Source organism: Anomaloglossus baeobatrachus, chromosome 8, assembly GCF_048569485.1.
Source record: "Anomaloglossus baeobatrachus isolate aAnoBae1 chromosome 8, aAnoBae1.hap1, whole genome shotgun sequence".
NCBI lineage: Eukaryota > Metazoa > Chordata > Amphibia > Anura > Aromobatidae > Anomaloglossus > Anomaloglossus baeobatrachus.
In genome coordinates, this window is record NC_134360.1 from 29864261 (window position 1) to 29889734 (window position 25474).

At 47.9% G+C, this 25474-nt stretch overlaps 1 protein-coding gene across 3 annotated transcripts in view; it reads right to left on the minus strand.

The window, feature by feature from the left end:
• Positions 1-25474, minus strand: part of FRMD4B (FERM domain containing 4B) — a 288020-nt gene that overhangs the window by 49623 nt on the left and 212923 nt on the right. For all 3 annotated transcript variants that reach the window (XM_075321403.1, XM_075321404.1, XM_075321402.1), the window contains exon 8: positions 15-98. In XM_075321403.1, the coding sequence (XP_075177518.1) occupies positions 15-98 (84 nt within the window). The remainder of the gene's footprint in view (positions 1-14; positions 99-25474) is intronic.

Consider the following 25474-nt stretch of genomic DNA (forward strand, 5'->3'; position numbering starts at 1 on the left):
GCTCGTATACACACCAGTATGTGATGGACGGGTGTTCGTGCAGCGTCCTGGTGGGCAGCGCTGGCAGAATCTTCAGATCTTTCCGTGCATTTTCATCACTGCAGCAAAAACAAAAGAAGAAAAAAAGAAACTATTGTTTGTTTTTCCTGGTAAGGGATGAATTACTAATCACCGAGGAGCATTGTTCATTTACACCCCGAGCTCAAATTTCAAGGTAGTCTGTTCTCCAGTGACAAGGACACAATAAAATTAGGTTATGTAGACTTCTGACTGTTATGATGGAAGCTATGGACTGCAGAGCAACCAAGCGTCAGCAAAAGAGTAAAACCATGGAAAAAAAAATCAGATGCAAGTCTCAATATTGTGCCAAATTTGTATATTTAGCTATTATCTGCTCAAAACTGGGTACCAACTATGAAAGCTCCTACGACACTGGTCACTCGGTTTCTTAGACTCATGGGCGATACATTTTAGCAAAACCAGGAACATATTTTTTATTAACGAATATTGGAGAGGCGACAGTCAACTTCCAGGGTACAGCTATGGGAACCATATTGCTATCATAAAAAAGTCAATATTGACGGATTATTTGCAATATTAGAAAGGCGATAGTCAACTTCCAGGGTACAGCAATGGGAACCATATTGTTTTGCTAAAAAAAAGTCAATATTGATTAATTATTTGCAATATTGGAAAATTGAAAGTCAACTTCCAGGGTACAGCTATGGGTACCATATTGTTTTGCTAAAAAAAAGTCAATATTGACGGATTATTTGCAATATTGGAAAGGCGACAGTCAACTTCCAGGGTACAGCTATGGGTACCATATTGTTTTGCTAAAAAAAAGTCAATATTGACGGATTATTTGCAATATTGGAAAGGCGACAGTCAACTTCCAGGGTACAGCTATGGGAACAATATTGTTTTGCTAAAAAAATGTCAATATTTATTAATTATTTGCAATAATGGAAAGGTGAAAGTCAACTTCCAGGGTACAGCTATGGGAACAATATTGTTTTGCTAAAAAAATGTCAATATGATTAATTATTTGCAATAATGGAAAGGCGAAAGTCAACTTCCAGGGTACAGCTATGGGAACAATATTGTTTTGCTAAAAAAATGTCAATATTGATTAATTATTTGCAATAATGGAAAGGCGACAGTCAACTTCCAGGGTACAGCAATGGGAACCATATTGCTATCATAAAAAAAGTCAATATTGACGGATTATTTGCAATAATGGAAAGGCGAAAGTCAACTTCCAGGGTACAGCTATGGGAACCATATTGCTTTGCTAAAAGAAATGTCAATATTGATGGATTATTTGCAATATTGGAAAGGTGAAAGTCAACTTCCAGGGTACAGCTATGGGTGCCATATTGCTTTGCTAAAAAATGTCAATATTGACAAATTATTTGCAATATTGGAAAGGAGAAACTTAACTTCCAGGGTACAGCAATGGGAACCATATTGCTTTGCTAAAAGAAATGTCAATATTGATGGATTATTTGCAATATTGGAAAGATGAAAGTCAACTTCTAGGGTACAGCTATGGAAATCCTATAACTTTGCTAAAAAAAATGTCAAATTTGCAACTGAGTTGGAAACTAAAGGCCCCCCATATATGTGAGATTATAATTGTCCAAACCCACTGATATCAGATCAGTAAAGTGTATGGAGGCCTCACAAATCCTCTCCAACACAGATGGATTGGACAGCTCAATATAAGTCTCCAGATCCTTGGTTTCTGTGAAAGATAAGCTGCCGCCAGAAATTGTCTGGCAGCTGCTTACTCTATAGAAAATGCATGCATGCTCAGGTAATAGCTATCTGTGTATGGCCATCTCATAAGGGTATTCCTACAAATTAATCCATAGGATAACAAATAACTTTCTGATCACTGGGAATTTGAGAATGGATTCTGTACAGACCCTTCTAAATGCAGCTGAAGTACGCTCGCTCAAACTCCGCTCCATTCATTGTCACAGTGCCGCAAGAAATAGTTAACCGCTGTACTCCGCTCTGTCCAGTAGACCTATAGGCAATTGATGGAGGTCAAGCAAGCGCAACTCTGCTACATTCAGATGATGTCACACTAGGCACGGGTAAATACCAACCAAACAGCGAAAGGGAAGGGAAACCCAGCGACTAGGGAAAGGGGAGATGGTGACCCCCGACTAAGCCTACTGCTGGCGCCCCTGACCTCCCTAGATAGGTTCTGTACTAATGCGTCAAGCAGGATACCTGATCCTTGGATGATACTAGAGCTGGGCCCTAGGTAGGGAACGGATGGGATGAGCACTAAGTCAACCCCACTGAGTTCTAAAGAACACACAGGGAGCACAGAGGAGAAAGCATGTGAACAACATCTCCAGAATAACTCATGGAGAGGTACAGCAATCAACAAAAATGTTTCTTCAGATGAGTGCAAGCTGACTGCTTACGTCCAGAGCCTGTATAGGTTTTTAGATCTATCACCAGCAAAAACCAAGAGGGAATGAAAGTATTTAAGGACACAAAGGGAAGTATTTATGATTAACAACTAAAAGGTGAGGAACTCCGTAGAGTCCTAAAAGGAAAGAGATTAACCCCAAGCAGAGAAAAAGAGAATGTCAGGGAGCAGATTATGCAGCTAAATGCTGCGACCTTCTACAGCCGGACACGTCAGGACTGTCTGTCAAGTGTGACAGAAGTGTGACAGATGGGTTTCTATAGAGCCCCGTTCTCAGGGCCACTGGTAGTCTCAGAGGTGGAAACACAAGTGATCGATAACATGCGAGAATACGGCTTTAATATTTCTTAAAAGCTCTTTAGTAATAGTGTACACTTAGGTTATAATGCGAAAGAGCACAAAAACCCCCCACCACTACACAGTGACTAAATAATACCACTATATGGTCACCATACACAGTATCATTATGGATGCCCCCTAGATATACCCATTTTTCCATACACAGTGCCTGCCAGAGTGCCCTTGTTAGCGCTGATCATGCATGAAGGAAGATGGTGGGTGCAGCTTGGTTATAGGCCATAGCCCTTTAACAAAATATGCTGGTTAGAGTCCACACCCCAGCACATCCTTATTATAATACTGCCATTCACTGTGATACACACTGTATCCCTCCAAATTATCCACATAAACTCCACCACCTTGGTCTCCTTGATGCCCATTCGCGATCCTATCCAGTCAAAAAGAAATGGTCAATGCCAACATATTGTCTTAAGAAGTGGTCAACGCCAACATGTGTCTTCAGAAGTGGTCAACGCCAACATGTGTCTTCAGAAGTGGTCAACGCCAACATGTGTCTTCAGAAGTGGTCAACGCCAACATGTTGTCTTCATGGTTCCTCTCTTACCATAGCACCCAGCAGACAAGGTCATCTCTTCTATATGTGGCTAAAATATAAGATCAGGTGGGGTCCTAGTCTCAAAGGCAGACAGGGCCCCTAACACTTACTTTAGCTAGAGGAACCCCATCGAATTTAGGGTTCTATAAAGTACTTGCACCCCTTCATTGCACTGTCCAAAGATGACTGATCCAATATCTAAGGTTAACTTGCCCTTACCAAAAAATCTTCGAGCAGGGCAAAAAATGGTGTTTAATCGTTCTACAGACCCCCTTCGATGAGGAAGTCACTTCTGAATCAAGGTCGCCGGCATCACCAGGTGAGAATTTTGAGTAAATTTCCCCAATTTTTCTAAAGAACCTTCCTGTTAAGTGATTTAGTCATTTGCAGAGATTCAAATGATAAAGAAGTGTGTAATATGTAAAACATGTCTAACAATGGAAATATTTGGAGTCGATGGAGGAAACCCGCAGCCAGGATCTTCATCCACCGTCCGCCAGTCGGGATAAAACGGTTTATTTCTATAGCGTAGAATCTGATAGATCATTTATAATCGTTTTGTAATCAGCGCTTCAATTCTGGAATTTCAGGAATGTGAAAGATCACGCTCCTGCGGTGATAGTGAGTCTAATAAATCTCCTCCATCACTAAACACGACCTGACCGAAAGCTAAAGCAAGTCAGGCTGAAATCCGAAGCGGCAAGTGAGGGAAACAGCCAGAAAAAAAAAATATTGAACCCACAAATTTTAAAATATTTTCAACATTGTCATTTCAAATTTAAATTAAGCACGGCATAATAATAAAAAAATGTGTAAATTTAAAATTGGACAAATCATCTATGATACTTATTTGTCAATCGAATCTCAGAATTTATAGGAGCTTTGTGTCACGCTGCACTCGCTAACGCTCAGGTCTGGCGCTGCTGCTGCTGCTCGGTGGCTCGAGCGGTGGGCCGGATCTGGGGACTCGAGCAGCGCTCCTCGACCATGAGTGAAAAGGGGGTGGTTTGTTTGGGGATTTAGTCCGTGACGCCACCCACGGGTTGTGGTGAGGTTGGGCACCACCGTTGCTGGTGACGGGGATCCCGGGAGCGATGGTAGGGAGCAGCTGGGATGTTGTTTTCCACCTCCGTGGGTAGGGGTTGGTGGTCCCGGGGCCCGGAGGTGTGACGGGGAGGCATGGTCGGTGAGGTGCAGGGTTGCAGGGGCAGCGCGGCGCGGTGCCGGATGGCACGGTTGTACTCACTCAGCAAGAGATGCACAAAGTCTCCGGTAAACCAAACGGCTGGATGGACGGGTCCCGCAGCCGGCTGCAGTGTCTCTCCCCGGACAGGTGATGGCGGCTGTCTTTCCCTGCACCTTTGTGTACTGTCTTGACTACGATGGGTTCCCAACGGTAGTCCGCTCCCCGGTGTATGGATGCCGGAGGACCCCGTTTTGCCCGCAGGCGCTGGCCCTTGGGTCTCTAGCCTGTGGCGGTGGCTGTATACCCTCACGGTGCGGACGGTTGCCTTCTGACGAGACTTGCTTGGGTAGTTAGGAAACCCCTGGGGTTCCTGTCACACTCGGATTTGACTGTTGACGGCGGCTCCAAGCCTAGTTGGGGTCCAATGGCCCTGCCTGTGTGTGCTAGCTTCACTTCGCTCCCCGGTTCGGTACCGGCGGGCCAACGCCCGACCCCGGTCCTACGGTTCCGCGTTGATCCACCACTCCTGCAGACGGCCACCACCATCTGCCAACCTTGCTGTCAGTGCCTGGGCTCCTACCCAGACACCTTAAGTGTTTACTCCTCTCACTTTCACCTCCACGACTGATCTGACACTTTTCCCGCCTCCAGGCCTGTGAACTCCTCGGTGGGTGGGGCCAACCGCCTGGCTCCGCCCCACCTGGTGTGGACATCAGGCCCTGGAGGGAGGCAACAAGGGTTTTGTGTCTGACTAATGTAACTGTCTGGGGGTGGGGGTGTGTATGTGCTTTATCTGTGGCTACCTGGTTAGTCCAGGGCGCCACATTTGCACTTTGGAAATAAAATTTCCAATCCATTGTCACACGGAGATTTTCTCAAACTTTGCCGTTTGTTATGGCGGCATCAGGTTCTGTTCAGATTACAGATTTTGACACTACACCCCAGAGAGTCTCTGGTATCTGGGATCAACACAGGCAGACTTGGGTGTTTACCTGCTGTGTGCTGATTCATAGGCAGGCTAGTAAGAATTAATTTCTGTTAGTCTACTTGGTTGTCTCCTTTGGTCACATGTTGTGGGGAAGCCAATCACATCTGCTCCCCTCCTAGTTATGTTGGCTGGATCCTTCCACAAATGCCAGTTATAGTTTATTCTTAAGGGCACGTTACAAGCTACGATATATCTAACGATATGTCGTCGGGGTTATGTCGTTAGTGACGCACATCCGGCACCATTTGACATATCGTATCGTGTGACAGTTACGAGCGACTGTGAATGAGCAAAAATACTCACCTTATCGTTGCTCGTTGACACGTCGCTCATTTTCAAAAAATCGAACATCCTTCTGCGCGCTGGTTGTTCATCGTTCCCGAGGCAGCACACATCGCTCCGTGCGCCCCCCTGGGAACGACGAACACAGCTTACCTGCGTCCCGCCGGCAATGCGGAAGGAAGGAGGTGGCCGGGATGTTACGTCTCGCTCATCTCCACCCTCCGCTTCTATTGGCCGGCTGCCGTGTGACGTCGCTGTGACGCCGACCGTCCCTCCCCCTTCAGAAAGAGGATGTTCGCTGCCCACAGCGAGGTCGTTTGGAAGGTAAGTACGTGTGACGGGAGTTTACGACTTTGTGCGACACGGGCAACAAATTGCCCGTGTTGCACAAACGATGGGGGCGGGTGCGATCACAAATGCGATTGCACGATAAATCGCCGCGTGTAAAGCAGCCTTTAGTTGGTCTGATTTGGTGTCCCAGACTATCTGGTGGTTATTTTTCTTATTGCTTTGTATGGTTGTGGCGTTTACCCCTGTTGTCTTTTGTAGCTTCCTTCCTGCTCTTGTTTTCCTCCTAAATCTCTTATACTCTAATTCCGTGTCTGTGTGCAGTGTGTCATAGTTTTGTTTTCCCTAGTCTGTCCTTATCTGTGGTTTACATCACACTCCTGCCCAGTCCTTCCATGGTGGGAGATGGGAATCAAATTAGTTCAGGCCAGGAATGGGACTCAGGCATCTTCACCATTAGGAGTATCCCTGACGTTAGTAATAGCATTAAGCCTCCTAGCATAAGGGATAGCATAGGGGCCCTTATACCTTGTTATCCACAAACACATCATGACATCCATCCTCTGTAGTGCACCGATGGTGCTCTCCCAGGTTAATACATTTCCAATCCATCCTCCGTAGTGCACCAATGATGCTCTGCCAGGTTGTACCCATACCTATATATGAATTCATACTCATGCAATATTTCAAGCTCAGTCCCCATCATACTATATACTATATAAAATATTCAATAATGCCCCTATAAAAGGTAAATTAAAGGTAAAAAAAACCCCTAAATTAACACAAACTCCCCCCTTTTTGTAGGTTCTCACCGTGAGGCCACCGTTATGACCAAAGACTGACTGCCATGGTCAATGGCCAAGATAAAAAGTCCAAACTTGGCGGGGCACCAGGAAACTATGAGTATAATTTTTATATTGTTTTTTTATTATTTTTTTAACCTACAGGTCTGGAAATTTCTTGTAAGAGCCACTTTACAAAGTTTAATTATTTATCATTTTAAAATACCCACATTTTAAAGATTTTTGTTTATTTACTGCCATGTTTTACCCAACAGTCATGGGGTTTTTTTTTTTAGCTCTAGAAAAGCCTAGAAAGAAAAACAAAACACAAAAACAGCATTCTTGATGTAATAAACATCAATGACCTAAAAAAAAAAAAAAAAAAAGAAAAAGAAAAATGCATTGTAGCACCACAAAAACAAAAACTCATTGCCCGTAGTGTGTTTTTGAGGTCAATACTGACTTTTGCCACCATATTGGTTGTCAATCAGCTTTCTAATAAACTTTTGTAAAAACTATTACGAAGATAGAACTTTTTTGGAACTTTTTTTGTTGAGTATTTTTTTAATCATCTACTTTTTATTGAAGCTTTAAGCTAAAGGGTACTTTAAACGCTGCGACATCGGTAACGGGCGCCGGATGTGCGTCACTAACGAGGTGACGCCGACGATATATCGTTACCGATATCGCAGCGTGTAAAGCACCCTTTAATGTCTGATCAGGAATTCTCCCCAAAATTCGTATTTACCGACTGTCGATGATGAATGATGATTATTAGGAATCGGAGTCGAATTTTCTACTGTAACAACAGAGATTTGTGGACGGAGACCGGGCCCGTGTTTATTCTGCTGTGCCTCCCCATGGAAATGACAAACTTTGAACACATGTTCCAAGGGGGGACAGACAAGACGGCCCATTGTCAGGGGGGCTCTGGGTGCTATTTTTGGCATGTGTTTTATTATGTTTATCCTGTCCATACAGGAGTCAGACTAATCAGCCCGGCAGTCACCAGAACAACGCTCCCTGCTGGGAAGGCATGTGCTGACACCATGGAATGGCTCCAATTAAGAAGCATTTGTCACCTGGGCCACCAATCCTGCCTTTCCGGCTTCTGCACCAGTTATCGAGTTCCTGCAGCTGTAATTTATGACCTGACCTAGGTACTTTATGACAACTCTGTTTTGGCTTCAGGGACATTCTCAACTAATTGGGTGATGCCTTCCATGAATCCGTGAGGAGGCCAGCAGAATACAGGCCATCAGTAATAGCAGCTGGAATGGTGCAGGAGACATAGGTTGACATGAAATGTCCTTTGACCGCCCCAATCTTCTTTGAACAAAAGGGGCATAGTTGATACGAGAAAGGGTCATACTGGCCCACAAGAAACCGAAGGATCCTCTGCCAACAGGTCCCGTGAGGTCCAGCAGAGTTCATAGTGAAGGTGTCATCTACTTTTTCTATACTAGTTGCTTGCCCTCCATAAAAGATTCTCTGCTAAGGTCAAGATAGTCCAATCTGACTTTGACTGGTCGTATATCTCAAACACAGGCCCACCAGAAAGAGGAAGATCCTCTGGTGGACCCAACAGGTCCCGTGAGGTCCAGCTGAGTTCACAGTGAAGGTGTCATGCACCTGTTCTATACAACTAGTGGATTGGCCTCCATAAAATCTTCTCCGCTAAGGTCAAGATAGTCCAGTCTGATCTTGATTGACCGTATATATCTCAAACAATTTTCTGTTTCAGATTTTATTGATAATGAAAGATCTCCAGATTTTCACATTATAGGATTAGGCAGAAAAAGGGAAGCTAGGCACTGCAGGCCCAGGTGTGTACTCACGGATTTGTGGTTTGTGGTTTATGGTTTATTTGTGGATCATGGACTTCCAGCCGATCTCTGTGGTGCTCTGCCAGGATATAGGAATCCAATATAAATTCTCAGGTAAGAAAGAATGGCGGCTACTCACTGAAGAGAAGCACCTGTGGAAGCACCTGTTACGGTGCGAAACGGCCGTCGTCCGGCGCTCCTGCACTCCCCCCCTCCCTGTGTATGCTGTAATTGTGCCGCAGATCATGCAATAAATGTGCCAAGATCTTCTCTTCAGTGAGTAGCCGCCATTCTTTCTTACCTGAGACATTATAGGATTTGTATAGTGAACTTTTGGACCAATTCTATGAGTAGCACTGGGTGAAATTTTTTACAAAGTGCATTACAGCCCACAGGTATCATGGTGGTCTCTCTGTAGATAGAGACCTGTGACAGGTTCAGGGCCTGAGTCTTTCTGTTTGGTGCTGAAAGGGTTAATGTCAGTTTTGTTGCCAGCAGTTTTTCAGCAGCTTCTGATTCTTTGCCTCATGTGCTTCCAGTTGGTGACCACTTATTTCCCATATATATGGTCACATCTTTCAGTAGGGGGCGCCAGCTATTCTGATTCATTCTGAAGCTAGGCCTTGGGGTGGAAGGAGCAGCGGGAGCCCTTGTTGTGTGAAGCGGCCGGTGTAGGCTGCAGTCCTGGTGTCCGACTGCAGCCATGAAGCTGGGCTTTATACTTTTGTTCTTTCCCCTTTCTGTTGTATCTTCCCCTTCTTGCTGTATTAGTGCAGTAGTGGGACTAGTGATCCTTACCTGCCAGCTCACTAGCCAGGGTTATTACACGGTCTCTCATGGCTCCAGGTATCCTGCTCAGTGACAGGTGCGGAACCTGTGTAAAGACTAGCTAGTAGAGTAGGGTACAACCGCAGGTCAGTGGAAGAGGTATCCTATAATCTCCTTCCCTAGCACCAGGGACCACCGTTCCCGGTGTACCTTTTGTTGTGGTGAAAACTCTGTTTGTTGTGTGTCTCACCATGTGCCAGTCCTTCCCCAAGTCCGTGCGTGAAAATAGTTTATCACTTTTTTTTCTCTGCTCAAGAGCAGCTGTGAAAGGAAGGTATCCTGGCTTGGACGTCAGTCTGTTGGCAAGTTTTGCCCTTTCCATAGTATCAGTCTGGTCGTCTTAAGAAGATCATACACATTTGATGAATGATGACTGAGCCTCACAAGTTCACCAGCTAACCAAGTTAATGATGCGAATGTGGGGAAAAGAAGACCTGGGCTTATTGGATTTTCTCTCAAGAGAGATAGCAGCTTATTCCCCTCTCCCTATTATGAAGAATAGCATTCTCAGCCTTGAAAAATGCGGATAGGAATGAAGGTGAAAAAGAGCTGTCGACCAGATGATCATTTTACCAACAGCTCTCTCCCGACTCACCCCTGCACATGAACTCTTGGCCAATCACCTCTATATTCTCTAATAAGAAGTAGCTGCCAGACTCCTTTAATGGATTTCACTGCCGAAAAACAAGGATCAGTCTTCGTAATTCCAATGGCCAGATCCTTCTTCCCCCAACATTGAGGAGAAAACAGGAGACCCCATCATCATTACTCTCTCGGCCATCCCACCAAGATTGGACAACTTTAATCTAATGTTAATGGGGGCCTTTAAATGAAAATTCATTCATGTCCATTGTGGCACATGGTCAATAGGACTTCTTGCCCTAAGCATATGGTGACCAAGATGGATTATAAGGAGGCTCTTCCCCCAACATTGGGGAGAAGTCAGGAGGCTCCATTTGTCTCTCGGCCATCCCACCGAGATCGGACAACTTTAGTCTAATGTTAATATGGGCCTTTAGATGAGAATTCATTCATGTCCATTGTGGCACGTGGTCATTCCGACATCTTGCCCCAAGCATATGGTAACCGAGATGGATTACAAGGAGGCTCTTCTCCCAACATTGAGGAGAAGTCAAGAGGCTCCATTTGTCTCTCGGCCATCCCACCGAGATAAGACAACTTTAGTCTAATGTTAACAGGGGCCTTTAGATGAGAATTAATTCATGTCCATTGTGGCACGTGGTCAATAGGACTTCTTGCCCCAAGCATATGGTGACCAAGATGGATTACAAGGAGGCAGATAAACTGGAGTCTGATGACAAAAGATATTGCATCTCCTAGACTCCAGTCAAAACACTCTCCTTATCTTGAGATGTTTGCTTTTCAGAAGGACTCCTCCTGCTTCAGCAAATATAATTACAGCTCAGGATAATACAAGTTTGGGAAAAATGGACAAGAAACCAGAGAACTAATCAAATCCAGGGAGGAAGGACAAACTCAGAGTTATAGGTTTGCAACATCAGGAGCAGGAGAACCCCATGTTGGAGACCAAGACCATGATGCATAACAGATGATATTACCAAGGTATATGGTCAACATTTTAAGCCTCACACAAACATATAAACATATGAAGAACCGTCTTAGAAAGGAGTGGTGTTCTTCACTCTGTTAGTACTCTGTACACCGAGGCCATGTGGCAAAAATGGGACATGCTCAAACCTGAGCGTATGTAAATATTAGTAGAGTACACGGAGGCTACACCTCTCAAACAAATCCAAAGCGATGCACAAATAGGAAGGTCTTCTAACCACTAAAGAAAACACAATGCGGGGTGTCTAGGGTGTTGGAGAGTGGAAACACTTGCTTATCTAATAATAGAAAAAGATCATCAATAAACCAAAGCCTTAGGTCAGATATGATCTATTATATCCCTTTATAGATGGCTGCAAAATATTCAACCCTCTTGTAAGTGGATGCATAAAAGGGCACAAAAAAAATGCAGCTTACAGGGCATTTCACCAATATTAACAAGTATTTCCACCAAAGTTGTTTACGGTTCTGAAGCCCAGACTATGACAAAATGTCATATTGAATCAATTTATTCCACTCATTGGAGTGATGGCGTGGTATAAAACATGCTGCCATTTATTTTTTTAAAACATGCACAATCTTAGATACCCAGCTGGGTCAATAAATGTCCCCAGTTATTGTAGCACTGGTGTTCCTGCACTCCCCACTCTCCTCCCCCTGTAGGGATTCGCACTACTCACCACTGCGGCTTCCTGTCACATGTGTCCCGGTGTCTCCTTACTCCTCCACGTGTACGCTCCCTGCTCCCTCCTCCCAGAGCCTGTGCATGCGGTGCATGTCCTCCGCGAGTGTTCCTGGGGTGCTGAGGCGTGCCGCTGCCCTTTTCTGAAAGGGCCAATGCGTCACTCTCAGGAAGTGCCTCTTAGCCTACCACTGAGAGGCATTGGGTACATAAGGCTCTCTCCCATTAGGGAAGGTGCCTGATCAATGTGTTTTTTTTAGTTAGTGTTTGCCCTATCCAGCTATTTGTCAGGTCCCCTTGTCCGCTGTGCTTTTGTTACAGTGTACTATGTCTCTGTTTGTCCTCCGACCTCTGCGGCTTCCTGTGCCTGCCCATCCTGGCCATGTCTCCAGCCTCAGCTACCCCGGTGGCCTTGCTATACCAGAGACTGTTCCTGTCCATCCTGGCCTTGCATCAAGCCTAAGCTACCGAATGGGCTCTGCTATACCAGAGACTGTTCCTGCCCAACCAGGCCGTGCCACCATCCTCAGCCTGTCTGCTCCTGTGCCCGACCTTACCCCGTGGGTCAGCTGCCACAGTCCCGGTCTTGTCCTGGGAGTAGCACCTGGCATCCACCTTGCGGTAAGCACTTAGTCAAGCCTCTTCCACTAAATGGTATGTTTGGGTCCCCCTGTGGTCCAATGGGTCCACTTCAGCTCGTGGCCTCACCATCATGTGATGATCATGGCAAATTTACATATTTTGAACTGAAACAATCAAGGAGCCATTATAGAGCCTCATGAAGATGACCGATTATGAGACGTTTTTGTACCTTTCCCGCGAGAGAAATAATATTACTTAGGTCAAACTCGTCCTCTAGAAGAAGGAACTTGTTCCTCATCATTTTCAACGATCTAGTCAATACCAACTTTAATACCTATCTTGACCTGAAAGTCTGGCAAAATGTTCTCATCTGAGAGTCCCATACCCAATGGCATCGTCTACGTTACTGATACCACTCATTTGGGGTTGACTGCATCTCCTCTGTTCTCGATAACCAGTCCAGTCATGTCTGGTCTAATTTTTTTTGTATTGGGATTTACAACCAGTCAAGCCAATGTTATTCACGGTCAACTTGAAATTGGATGGAAAGCATCAATACAGACTGGTATTGCTTTGCTCCCAGCTTCTTCCTGCCGTCACAATGGGTGGCTTAGTTGCATTAAGCCGAGTCCTTTATGTTGACCCCGGCATTGTGTACACGTCTTGGCCTGTTATTACAGTGACTTTTTTACTAAAGAAACCATGGAGCTTTTCATATTTGAGAGCATCAGGGTTTTGCCTGGGTCACATGCAGTCAAATGGGACTCTATATGCCTTTCATACCAAATGAAAATCTTGTACACCCACAATGAGGGACGAGATCATGAGTCCTCATGCTGGTTTTCATGGCATGACCACAGTTTTGTGGCCTTCAACGTCAAGAAACTTAGCATTGACACTGTTTGTTTTGACCTCAAAATGGATCACAACAGATGGATGTTGGATAGTAGTTAAGCTAAGAATCTTTCAAATGAAAGGTCGTCCCAAATATCAAACCTATCAACTTCGAATAGTGTCTCAATATTGACTAGAGGCACAAAGCAATGTCGGTTTGTTGTTACCTCTGTTTTTGAGAATAATCACCCAGGATTATCTAATACCCCATGCACACTGCTGTATTATGGATCTGTACCGCCCCGCGGGCTCAGCTGCGACCGCCGAGCCACTCGGATCCGTGCTCGTACTGCGGGTGGTGGCTCGAGCCTCTCACGGACCTGCGGGTCACGTTGCTCTGCCAGGGAGTTGGCGCTACATGCGGGGATTTGAGTGAGGAGTTCCACGGCCGGGGCCGCGGTGGTTTGGTTTTGGATGTTAGTTCGTGACGCACCCACGAGTTGTGGTGATTGTAGACACGACCGCTGCGGTGAAGGTATGGGGGCTCCCGGGAGCGGTGTAATGGCGTAGCTAGGTGTTGACCCCTCCGTGGGTAGGGGGTGTTGGTCCCGGGGCCCGGTAGGTGAGGGCTGGGGTGCAGGGTGAAGTGTTGCGGTGCAGCGCGGTGCAGTGCCTAATGGCACTGGTGTACTCACTCTGACACAAGACACTGGAGTCGCTGGCAAACCAAACGGAGTGATGAACTGGGCCCGCAGCCGGCTGCAGCTTCTCCCAGAATAGGTTGGTGGTTTCCGCCTTTCTCCTGCACCTCTGTGTGTAAATGTTTGACTCCTATGCCTAGACACCGGTAGTCCGCTCCCCGACTTGCATATGCCGGAGGAGCCCGTTTGCCCGCAGACGCTGGCCCTTTGGGTCTCTATGCATTGGCGGTTGCTTTACCCTGTATGGTTGGGCTGTTGTCTTCTAAAGGGACTTGTATGGGATAGGTCCTTAAGTCCAGTCCGCAATCAGTTGATGCGACTCGGCCCTGTCGGTTCAGGGCTTTGCACTGGGTCTGAGTACCCTGCCTGGTGCTCCGGTATCCAGTTGGCTCCCCGGTTCGGTTCCGGCGGGCCACAGCCTTGTCCCGGTCCCTTACGGTTCCACCGGTCGTCTTCCCGGTCTCCTGCAGGTGGCCACCAATGTCTGCCTCCTTTCCAATGACGACTGGGCTCCGACCCAGCCACCTGGTAGTCTCTTATCAGGGCACGGACATAGGACTGCCCGTGACCTTGACTGCTCTAGACTCGCACTTGAACTAGTGTGTCTGTTTTCCCGCCTCCAGGCCTGTGAACTCCTCGGTGGGCGGAGCCAACCACCTGGCTCCGCCCCCCTGGTGTGGACATCAAACCTGGAGGGTGGTGACAAGGTTTTTAGGTTGGCTGGTGTTACCTAACTAGGAGGGGGTGTGGTGTTGTGTGTGACTACCTGGGACGACCCGACTAGTCCGGGGCGTCACAGATCCATGTCGTAAATGTGTGTAATCTGGCATCTATACTACGCATTTGTGGTTTTACCTGGATGCGCATAGAGGTTCCGTATGTGTAGCGCCGGTATCTCTCCAGAGAAGCCGACTTATTCACCACCCCGGCCAGGTTGCGTCTTCCCCCACACTCACTCAGCCATCCATGTTTACTGCTGCCTCCTTCCCTTCATGGGCCCTGTTCATGCCGCACAGGTTTCCGAGAGTGTACATAAGATACGCGCATGCACAACGGGCTGGCGTGGGTCAGCTGCCACAGTCCCGGTCACTGCCCTGAGATTAGTACCTTGTGTCTGCTTCGCGGTGGACCCTTACTTATACCCCTCCTATTAAGGGGTAAGCATGGGTTCCCCCTGTGGTCCAGTGCATTTACTAATACCGCTCGCTGCTCCTACACCGGCCGTGAGCGTTACTAGTATGAATCCATAAGAAGAAAAAGTGTGATGCTCCATTATACGGACATATTAGGGAGGCATTGTTCAGTATGGCGACTCATGGTTTCTGTAAAATGGACCTGCAGGAGATCTGTATATTCCGAGTACTTGATCACCATAGGGCTGTTGACCAAATCTGAACTGAGCGCTAGCCACCACCGATTGTAAAGCCCACCCTATACTCATTAGCTAGCTTTCGACCAAACGATCATTCAGCGGATGCCAATGGCCATCGCTCCCAATTTCACCACACACACACACAGGAAAATCCGGTTTGGCTAGGAGAGCAGAAAAAAAGAAAAGGGACTGGCCATTGGAAATCCAACAGGATGGATCCTTTCTTCTCCGACAGCGTGTGTCGTAGGGAGAGTAAGGAGGCCCTCATACATATTAGATGGTTAGCCGATCCGGATGAAATTGGCGAGTTCGTTACACTTTTATCTAGTGTGTATGGGGCACTAAGTGGCCAGAATGGAAGTAAATATATCTTTCGATAACTGTAGATGGGACAAGTCCTCTCTCAGGTGTGATGCAGCCACTACTTACAGGTAGTACAGGTGGAAGAGTAGTCAGGAAAGAAGGGGTCTGTTAACAGGAGGACATGTATGAGCACAAGGAGTAAACAGAGACGTAGTCAGGGCAATATCCGAGGGTCAGAAATCCAGGAGAGCACATAAAAGGTTCAGGAGAAAAGAGAGACGTGGTCAGGTAACGGTCTGAGGTCAGGAGATCACGACATGAATAGAAAGTGGGCAGAGAGGAGTCCAATAACAGTCTAGGGTCAGAGAAGAAAGATCAAAACGCTAGCAAAAACACAAGCCAACAGCACAACTGCAGAACCAGAAAATACAACTGGTGAAGTTCTAAACGAACATGCTCACTAAAGAAGCCTGAGCAATTACCAGGGAGGTGGAACACCTCAGTAATCAGCACCAACATGGAATCCAACGCCGCCAATCAAGCCGCGAGTCCAGCAACTCAAGAAAACACAGCAGAGCATCTCCATAGGCCAGATGCTCTGCACAGAGGAATCCTGACATTAGGACTCTACAATTCGATATGGTTTCATAGGGTTAGGTTTACCCTAAAGCCCGCTTTACACGCTGCAATATATCTTACAATGTGTCGGCGGGGTCACGTCGTAAGTGACGCACATCGGGCATTGTAAGGTACATTGCAGTGTGTGACAGGTACGTGCGATTGCGATTGAACGGTAAAACGTTCATCACATACAAATCGTACCTTTCTCTAGAATTGCACGTCAGATTGTTCATCGTACCCAGGGTAGCTCACATCGCAGCGTGTGACACCCTGTGAACGATGAACAGATCTCACCTGCCTCCTGTGGCTCCCGCCAGCTATGCAGAAGGAAGGAGGTGGGCGGGATGTTTACGTCCTGCTCAGCTCCGCCCCTCCGCTTTTATTGGCCGGCTGCCACGTGACGTCGATGTGACGCCGAACGTCCCTCCCACTCCAGGAAGTGGACGATCGCCGCCCACATCGAGGTCGTATGGACGGGTAAGTACGTGTGACGGGGGTTAATCGTTTGTCCGGCATGTTCAACAAATTGAACGTGCCGCACATACGATGGGGGCGTTGCAAATCGCATACGATATCGTTTGTGAAATTGCAACGTGTAAAGCAGGCTTAACTCATGCAATCTCATAAAAAAATGTAAACAAAAAAAATCCGCTATTATTGCAATCGGGAAGTGAAAGAATTTAACGTTTCCTGGCTAGAATCTGAGCAGCTAATAAACATAACCCTTCATTCACAGTGGATTATCCTCTACAAGGGGCCTAATGTTCCAATATTTTCGATTTCTTTTAATTTGGTATTATCCCTACATCAAAGTCTCGGAGGACGGCAGCTTTTCACAGTGAGCTATCCCGGCAATTAGCTGACTCACAAAATAGCTACAACACAAATAAAATGCTTAAAATTCCTCAGGGAGTTACATTTACTAGTTTTCTGTTTTGTTTTTTTTTAATAATATGAGGTTTTTCCGGATTTTAAATCAAATAAAATGAGAATTTATGCAGAGAACTAATATTTCTTAACTATCTATTATTTATATATATATATATATATATATATATATATATATATATATATATATATATATATATATATATACAGTTAGGTCCAGAAATATTTGGACAGTGACACAAGTTTTGTTATTTTAGCTGTTTACAAAAACATGTTCAGAAATACAATTATATATATAATATGGGCTGAAAGTGCACACCCCCAGCTGCAATATGAGAGTTTTCACATCCAAATCGGAGAAAGGGTTTAGGAATCATAGCTCTGTAATGCATAGCCTCCTCTTTTTCAAGGGACCAAAAGTAATTGGACAAGGGACTCTAAGGGCTGCAATTAACTCTGAAGGCGTCTCCCTCGTTAACCTGTAATCAATGATGTAGTTAAAAGGTCTGGGGTTGATTACAGGTGTGTGGTTTTGCATTTGGAAGCTGTTGCTGTGACCAGACAACATGCGGTCTAAGGAACTCTCAATTGAGGTGAAGCAGAACATCCTGAGGCTGAAAAAAAAGAAAAAATCCATCAGAGAGATAGCAGACATGCTTGGAGTAGCAAAATCAACAGTCGGGTACATTCTAAGAAAAAAGGAATTGACTGGTGAGCTTGGGAACTCGAAAAGGCCTGGGCGTCCACGGATGACAACAGTGGTGGATGATCGCCGCATACTTTCTTTAGTGAAGAAGAACCCGTTCACAACATCAACTGAAGTCCAGAACACTCTCAGTGAAGTAGGTGTATCTGTCTCTAAGTCTACAGTAAAGAGAAGACTCCATGAAAGTAAATACAAAGGGTTCACATCTAGATGCAAACCATTCATCAATTCCAAAAATAGACAGGCCAGAGTTAAATTTGCTGAAAAACACCTCATGAAGCCAGCTCAGTTCTGGAAAAGTATTCTATGGACAGATGAGACCAAGATCAACCTGTACCAGAATGATGGGAAGAAAAAAGTTTGGAGAAGAAAGGGAACGGCACATGATCCAAGGCACACCACATCCTCTGTAAAACATGGTGGAGGCAACGTGATGGCATGGGCATGCATGGCTTTCAATGGCACTGGGTCACTTGTATTTATTGATGACATAACAGCAGACAAGAGTAGCCGGATGAATTCTGAAGTGTACCGGGATATACTTTCAGCCCAGATTCAGCCAAATGCCGCAAAGTTGATCGGACGGCGCTTCATAGTACAGATGGACAATGACCCCAAGCATACAGCCAAAGCTACCCAGGAGTTCATGAGTGCAAAAAAGTGGAACATTCTGCAATGGCCAAGTCAATCACCAGATCTTAACCCAATTGAGCATGCATTTCACTTGCTCAAATCCAGACTTAAGATGGAAAGACCCACAAACAAGCAAGACCTGAAGGCTGCAGCTGTAAAGGCCTGGAAAAGCATTAAGAAGGAGGAAACCCAGCGTTTGGTGATGTCCATGGGTTCCAGACTTAAGGCAGTGATTGCCTCCAAAGGATTCGCAACAAAATATTGAAAATAAAAATATTTTGTTTGGGTTTGGTTTATTTGTCCAATTACTTTTGACCTCCTAAAATGTGGAGTGTTTGTAAAGAAATTTGTACAATTCCTACAATTTCTATCAGATATTTTTGTTCAAACCTTCAAATCAAACGTTACATTCTGCACTTGAATTCTGTTGTAGAGGTTTCATTTCAAATCCAATGTGGTGGCATGCAGAGCCCAACTCGCGAAAATTGTGTCACTGTCCAAATATTTCTGGACCTAACTGTATATATACATACATATATATATATATATACATACATATATATATAAAAAAAAATAAAATAAAATAAAAATAAAAAAAAAAAAATATATATATATATATATATATATACATATTTTTTAATACATGCATTGTGTTGAAGGGTGCCTCCATAACATACAGATAGATAGGTTGCTTCTCCTGCCTCCTCCCATACACATGCACATGTGGCGCACTGGACAAGCCAGGTCGTCACAGAACTACACCAACACACCCCACACCCCGGTTAGGCACACCGAAGTCAAACACAAAATCCTTGCTGCCTTCCTCCAGGGGCTGATGTCCACACCAGGGGGTGGAGCCAGGCGGTTGGTCCCGCCCACCGAGGAGTTCACAGTCCTGGAGGCGGGAAAGAAAGCAGATGAGTTTGGAGAGGAGTTGGAGTGAGGAAGAAAAGTGGTAGAGGAGCAGTCTGACGGCGTCCGGGTGTGTGGCCCGGACGGTACAGCAAGGTTGGCAGACAGTGGTGACCGTCTGCAGGAGAGGCTAATTGGAGCAAACCATAAGTGCCGTGGACGGGCGGTGGCCCGGCAGTACCGGATCGGAGAGAAAAGAGAAGCCAGCTCCATCCGGCAGGGCTTACGGACCCCGACCAGGCTAGGAGTCACCGTAAAACTGGTCAAATCCGTTAGCGAAGGGAACCTCCGGGGTTTCCCAGCAGTCAAGACCCGATTGAAGGCAACCGCTCACACCATAGAGGGAAACACAGTCACCGCCAAGGCTACAGTTCCCAGGGCCAGAGCCTGCGGGCAAAAGGGGCTCCTTCAGCATCCATCCAAGCTGGGGAGCGGGTTACCGGTGGGAAGCCATTGGAACCGTAACACAACACAGGTAAAGGGAAAGGCAGTCACCATCAACCTGCCAGGAGAAGAAACACCGCAGCCGTCTGTGGGACCCGTCCATCCAGCCGTTTGTTTTACCAGAGACTTTGCATTCGTCATTGGCTGAGTGAGTACCACCGTGCCGTGCGGCACAGCGCTGCCCCCGCGACCCTGCACCTCACCAGGCCCCGCAACCCGCCTGCCCTACATCCCTACCTCCCTCACCGGGCCCCGGGACAACCAACCCCCTACCCACGGAGGGAAGAACCAACATCCAAGCTGCTCCCTGTCATCGCTCCCGGGATCCCCGTCCAGAGCAGCGGTAGTGTCACCAATCTCACCACAACCGTGGGTGGCGTCATGGACAATATCCCTAAACCCAAACCACCCCCTTTCACTCACGGGCGAGGAACGCCGCTCGAGTCCCCGGGATCCGGCCCACCGCTCGAGCCACCACCGAGCAGCAGCAGCAGCCGGACCCGAGCAGTGGGTGAGCGCAGCGTCCCCTCCTCCGCCCATGACAACTTGGCGTCACAAACAAGATCTTACCGCTCTGCCGTCTGGTAGAGGTGCGCCTTGTGACCGCCGGAGGTATCCGGCCGAAAATTTGAAGAAGCTGCCATTTTGGGTGCGAAAAGTTCTTGCTCGAGCGTCTTCCCGAGTAGTGGAGGCGCGAAAACCGAAACCCCGCCCCTGTAGAGGAGGAGCCAGAAAAAAGACTAAGGGGGACGGATGGCGTCTGGCCGCATGTAGTCCGCGGCTATAAAAGCAGGGACGCCAGGACCCTGCGGCCATCTTTTTGTTCCTGGAAGAGGCCGCCGCAGCGATGCATCATTCGTCCCGCAGCACCGTAGCCCCCGCGCCCGGGACCACGGCGTGGGTGGAGGTCCGGACCGCCCAGCTACAACAAAGGCTGCAGATCCGCATGCAGCTCCTCCTGGAGGAGTGGGAGGCCGACATGGCGGAGGTGGTGGCGACTATATGGAGACGCGAGGAGGAGGATTTGGAGGAGCGGGTAAGGGACCCACGTCCCTGTATTCCGGAAGGATCGGCCATTGCGGCTGAGGGGCACGCCCCGCGCCTGCTCACCCTGCCGCCTCCCCCGCTATCTGCATTAGTCGTTACTGCCCCGCCACTAGGCCCGCTACCCGCCCAACCGGTAGCGATACCCCGCCTGTCCGCCCAAGCGGACCGATCAGCAGCCGAGGCCTGTGACCGTGCAGCACCGCTCCCTTGGAAGACGCCGAAGGCCGAGCCCGTTGTTGAAGCTGTACCGGAGGCACTGCTGATCGTGCCTGACCCTGCATCGGCCCCGGCAGCCCGTCTCGTGCAGGAGGAGTTGGAGGTTTGGCGGGAGATGATCCCTGTGCCCGTTCCCCACACCTCGGCTGAGGTTGCGCCGGGTCGCCGCTGCAAGGCAGCACCCCAGGCCAAGTCACCGCGGGACCTTCCACCCAGATTGCCAGTGGTGGGCAGTGTCCAGGAGGTCTCGCGGGGCCCAACCCGTGCGCAGGGGCTCGCAGCGACCCCATATTGGGACAGGGAACCGACACCGATGGGCCTGGAGATTGCCGAGAGGGAGAGAAGGAAGGCGGAGCTGGTGGCCCGCACAATCCGAGAGAAGGAAAGCCTCCGCCAAGCCACCTTCCGTGTCCGGGGACCGCTCTATGAAGGGCAAGTGAGGAGGTTCGACGTCCGTCGGGGCTATGGTTTTATATACGATCCGGGCCTGGAGGCCGAAGTCTTTGTGGCCCAACGGGATGTCAACGCCCATCTACCGGAAGATTACCCGGGCCGCAACCTGATGCCGGGAGACTTGGTGCAGTACACCAGGCACTGCGGGGAGAGGGGTTGGTTTGCGCTGGATGCAAAGCTGAGGGGCGGTCAGGAGGCCCGAGTAATAGCCCAGCCCCCTCCTCCGGTCGCCACCGTGGACCTAAAGTGAAAGTCAGCGGTCCTCCGCTGCAAGTTGTCCCCGTTGGGACCATCAGTGTTAGAAGCTTTTGAATGATAAGTGAAAATGATCAACTGAAGAAGTTCATCTGATTTACAACCATGATTGGACCGGTCGTTGCCGGCAACTGTTGTCCCCGTGGGGACTGTCCTAAATCCTTGCGTAAGGAACTGCTTACGGACAAGCCCGAGAACTTGCAGGGCAACCACGAACTTGTGGAATGTAAATAAAAATGTTGGGCTTGATACCGTGACCGCCTCCGGAGAGGCTGATTTGGAGGATGGGCCTGGAGGAAAGTGATGGCACAGGCCCGCCACTACCATAACCGGTGGCGATCCTCCGGGGGGTTCAGGGGTCCCCATGGACGCGGGTCCCCTGAAAGGGACAGAACCCGCTCGTGCAACTTGGTGCTGGACTGGGGTCAAGGGGTGCTGCCCATTTGCTTAGGGGCAGCATCAGGGCCAGGTTGCTTGGGTGGGGGAAGAGCGGAGCCGTAACCGTTATTTATTAAAAATATTTGGTAACGTTTAAGAATGTGCCTCCCGATGTGGGAAGATTGAAAAATGCTTGTTTACATGTTTTACCGTTTTTTACTCTTTTACAGTTAAAATAAAACCGGTGATGGACGGGCAGCCCGCGGACGGTCTGCATTTTACTAAGGGGGAATGTGGCGCCCTGGACAAGCCAGGTCGTCACAGAACTACACCAACACACCCCACACCCCGGTTAGGCACACCGAAGTCAAACACAAAATCCGTGTTGCCTTCCTCCAGGGGCTGATGTCTACACCAGGGGGTGGGCCAGGTGGTTGGTCCCGCCCACCAAGGAGTTCACAGTCCTGGAGGCGGGAAAGAAAGCAGATGAGTTTGGAGAGGAGTTGGAGTGAGGAAGAAAAGTGGTAGAAGAGCAGTCTGACGGCGTCCCGGTGTGTGGCCCGGACGGTACAGCAAGGTTGGCAGACGGTGGTGACCGTCTGCAGGAGAGGCTAATTGGAGCAAACCGTAAGGGCCGTGGACGGGCGGTGGCCCAGCGGTACCGGATCGGAGAGTAAAGAGAAGCCAGCATCATCTGGCAGGGCTTACGGACCCCGACCAGGCTAGGAGTCGCCGTAACACTGGTCAAATCCGTTAGCGAAGGGAACCTCCGGGGTTCCCAGCAGTCAAGACCCGATTGAAGACAACTGCTCACACCGTCGAGGGATCCGGCCCACCGCTCGAACCACCACCGAGCAGCAGCAGCAGCCGGACCCGAGCAGTGGGTGAGCGCAGCATCCCCTCCTCCACCCGCGACACACACTCTTCTCAGCCGAGCATGCATGGGTGGATTATGTCTGGGGAGAGGGGAGTGAGCCGCTGCCAGTCAGGCGGTTTATCACCAGGAAGACCAAAATTATCAAGTTGCTAAAATCCAGTATCTTACCCCAACATCTGTCAAGGCAGGTCACCCCCCTAACCATCCCATCCAAATCGGCGGCGTTGGCCAACATTAATCTCTTGTGTGTATGGCCCCCTTCATACATTTCCATGGGTGATATATTACGGATTTGTGTATGGCCAAGACAACATCTATGCTGACAGCCGAAGCCCGAAGCATAGTGGCTTCTGTGCTGGCTGCATAGGAGGAGGCGGCACATCATGGGAACAGATGAATATGAGAAGAATGTTTTTTTCTTTATGTGTTTTCATTTATACGTTAGCAAACAGAATGTGGGACATACATACTAGTATGGGGAGCATATATACCAAAAAGGGGCCCAGAATGGGGACATATATACCAGGAGGGTGCCCAGGATGGGGGACATATATACCAGTACGGGGCCCAGAATGGGGACATATATACCAGTATGGGGGACATATATACCAGTAAGGGGCCCAGAATGGGGACATATATACCAGGAGTGTGCCCAGGATGGGGGACATATATACCAGTAAGGGTCCCAGAATGGGGACATATATACCAGGAGTATGCCCAGGATGGGGGACATATATACCAGTAAGGGGCCCAGAATGGGGACATATATACCAGTATACGGGACATATATACTCCTACGGGGTCCCGAATGGGGACAGGTATGCCAGTAGAGTTCCCAGGATGAGGGACATATATACCAGTAAGGAGCCCATAATGGGGACATATATACCAGGAGGGTGCCCAGGATGGGGGACATATATACCAGGAAGTTTCAAAGAATGGGGGACATATATACCATTATGGGGGGTATAATTTTGGCAAAAATAAAACAAAAACAGATAATAGCCTTTGACTTCTCTGTCAATCAAGCAGATAAGGGCAGCACCATATGGGGAAAACTGAAGAGGAGCAATAGACTGCAAGTGCACCGATTCACCCCAGTGCACTTGCAGTTTAATTTGTAAACATTATACAAAAAAAAGCAAAACAATTACAATTTGAGCATATTCCAAAAAAGTAACACTTCTTCGAAATGGAGCAAAGGATCAGGATTAAGGTGGTAACTTTTTAATTGTTCAACACTGACCAATAAAATATGATCACAACAAATCACTGCCGACCGGTTTATCTTAAGATACATGTGTCCAGGGGCTCAACTATTGTGGTCGCCAAAGGGCACAACTGCAAATGGCCTGTGAAAGAGGGGGGGCGCCAACCCTAGCTCCTACTTCAGGTGGATGTGCGTCAGAGGAAGTTTATTGTGCCACAGAGACCCATCAGGTTCCTACACCGCAATACATGCCGCCGACCAATCAGAGACCGGTATCTGGCGTTGGTGTGCCAGGCACTGACATCGCATGGCAGTGACTTCATGCGTCACAAAAGCAGGCATGACGATATCTGCTGCCGCTTCTGTGCTGGCTATATAGGAGGAGGCTGCACATTATGGGAGCAGGGGAATGTGAGAAGAATGAGGTACTTTTGTTTGTCTTTTTCATTTTTGTGTTAGAGAACAGCGACAAAATGGGCGACATATATACCAGGATGGGGGGGATACCAGTAAGGGGCCCAGAATTGGGACATACATACCAGGAAGGTGCCCAAAATGGGGGACATATATACCATGAAGGTGCCCAGAATGGGGGACAAATATACCATTATGGGGGCATACATACCAGGATGGGGACATATATACCAGGAAGGTGTCCAGGATGGGGGACATACTGTATATACCATTATGGGGAACATATATATACACAAGGATAGGGACATGTATATCAGGAAGGGGCCCAGGATGTTGGACTTATATACCAGGAAAGTGTCCAGGATGGGGGATATATATATCATTTTGGGGGACATATATACTAGGATAGGGGACATACAGAATATATCAGGATGGGAGACAGATATACCAGGATGGGAGACATGAATACCAGGATTAGGGACATATATAGTAAGAAGGGGCCCAGGATTAGGGACATATATACCAGGATGGGGACATATATACCAGGGAAGTGTCCAGGATGGGGGACATGAATACCAGGATTAGGGACATATAGAGTAAGAAGGGGGCCAGGATTAGGGACATATATACCAGGATGGGGACATATATACCAGGGAAGTGTCCAGGATGGGGGACATGAATACCAGGATTAGGGACATATAGAGTAAGAAGGGGCCCAAGATTAGGGACATATATACACCAGGATGGGGACATATATACCAGGGAAGTGTCCAGGATGGGGGACATGAATACCAGGATTAGGGACATATAGAGTAAGAAGGGGCCCAAG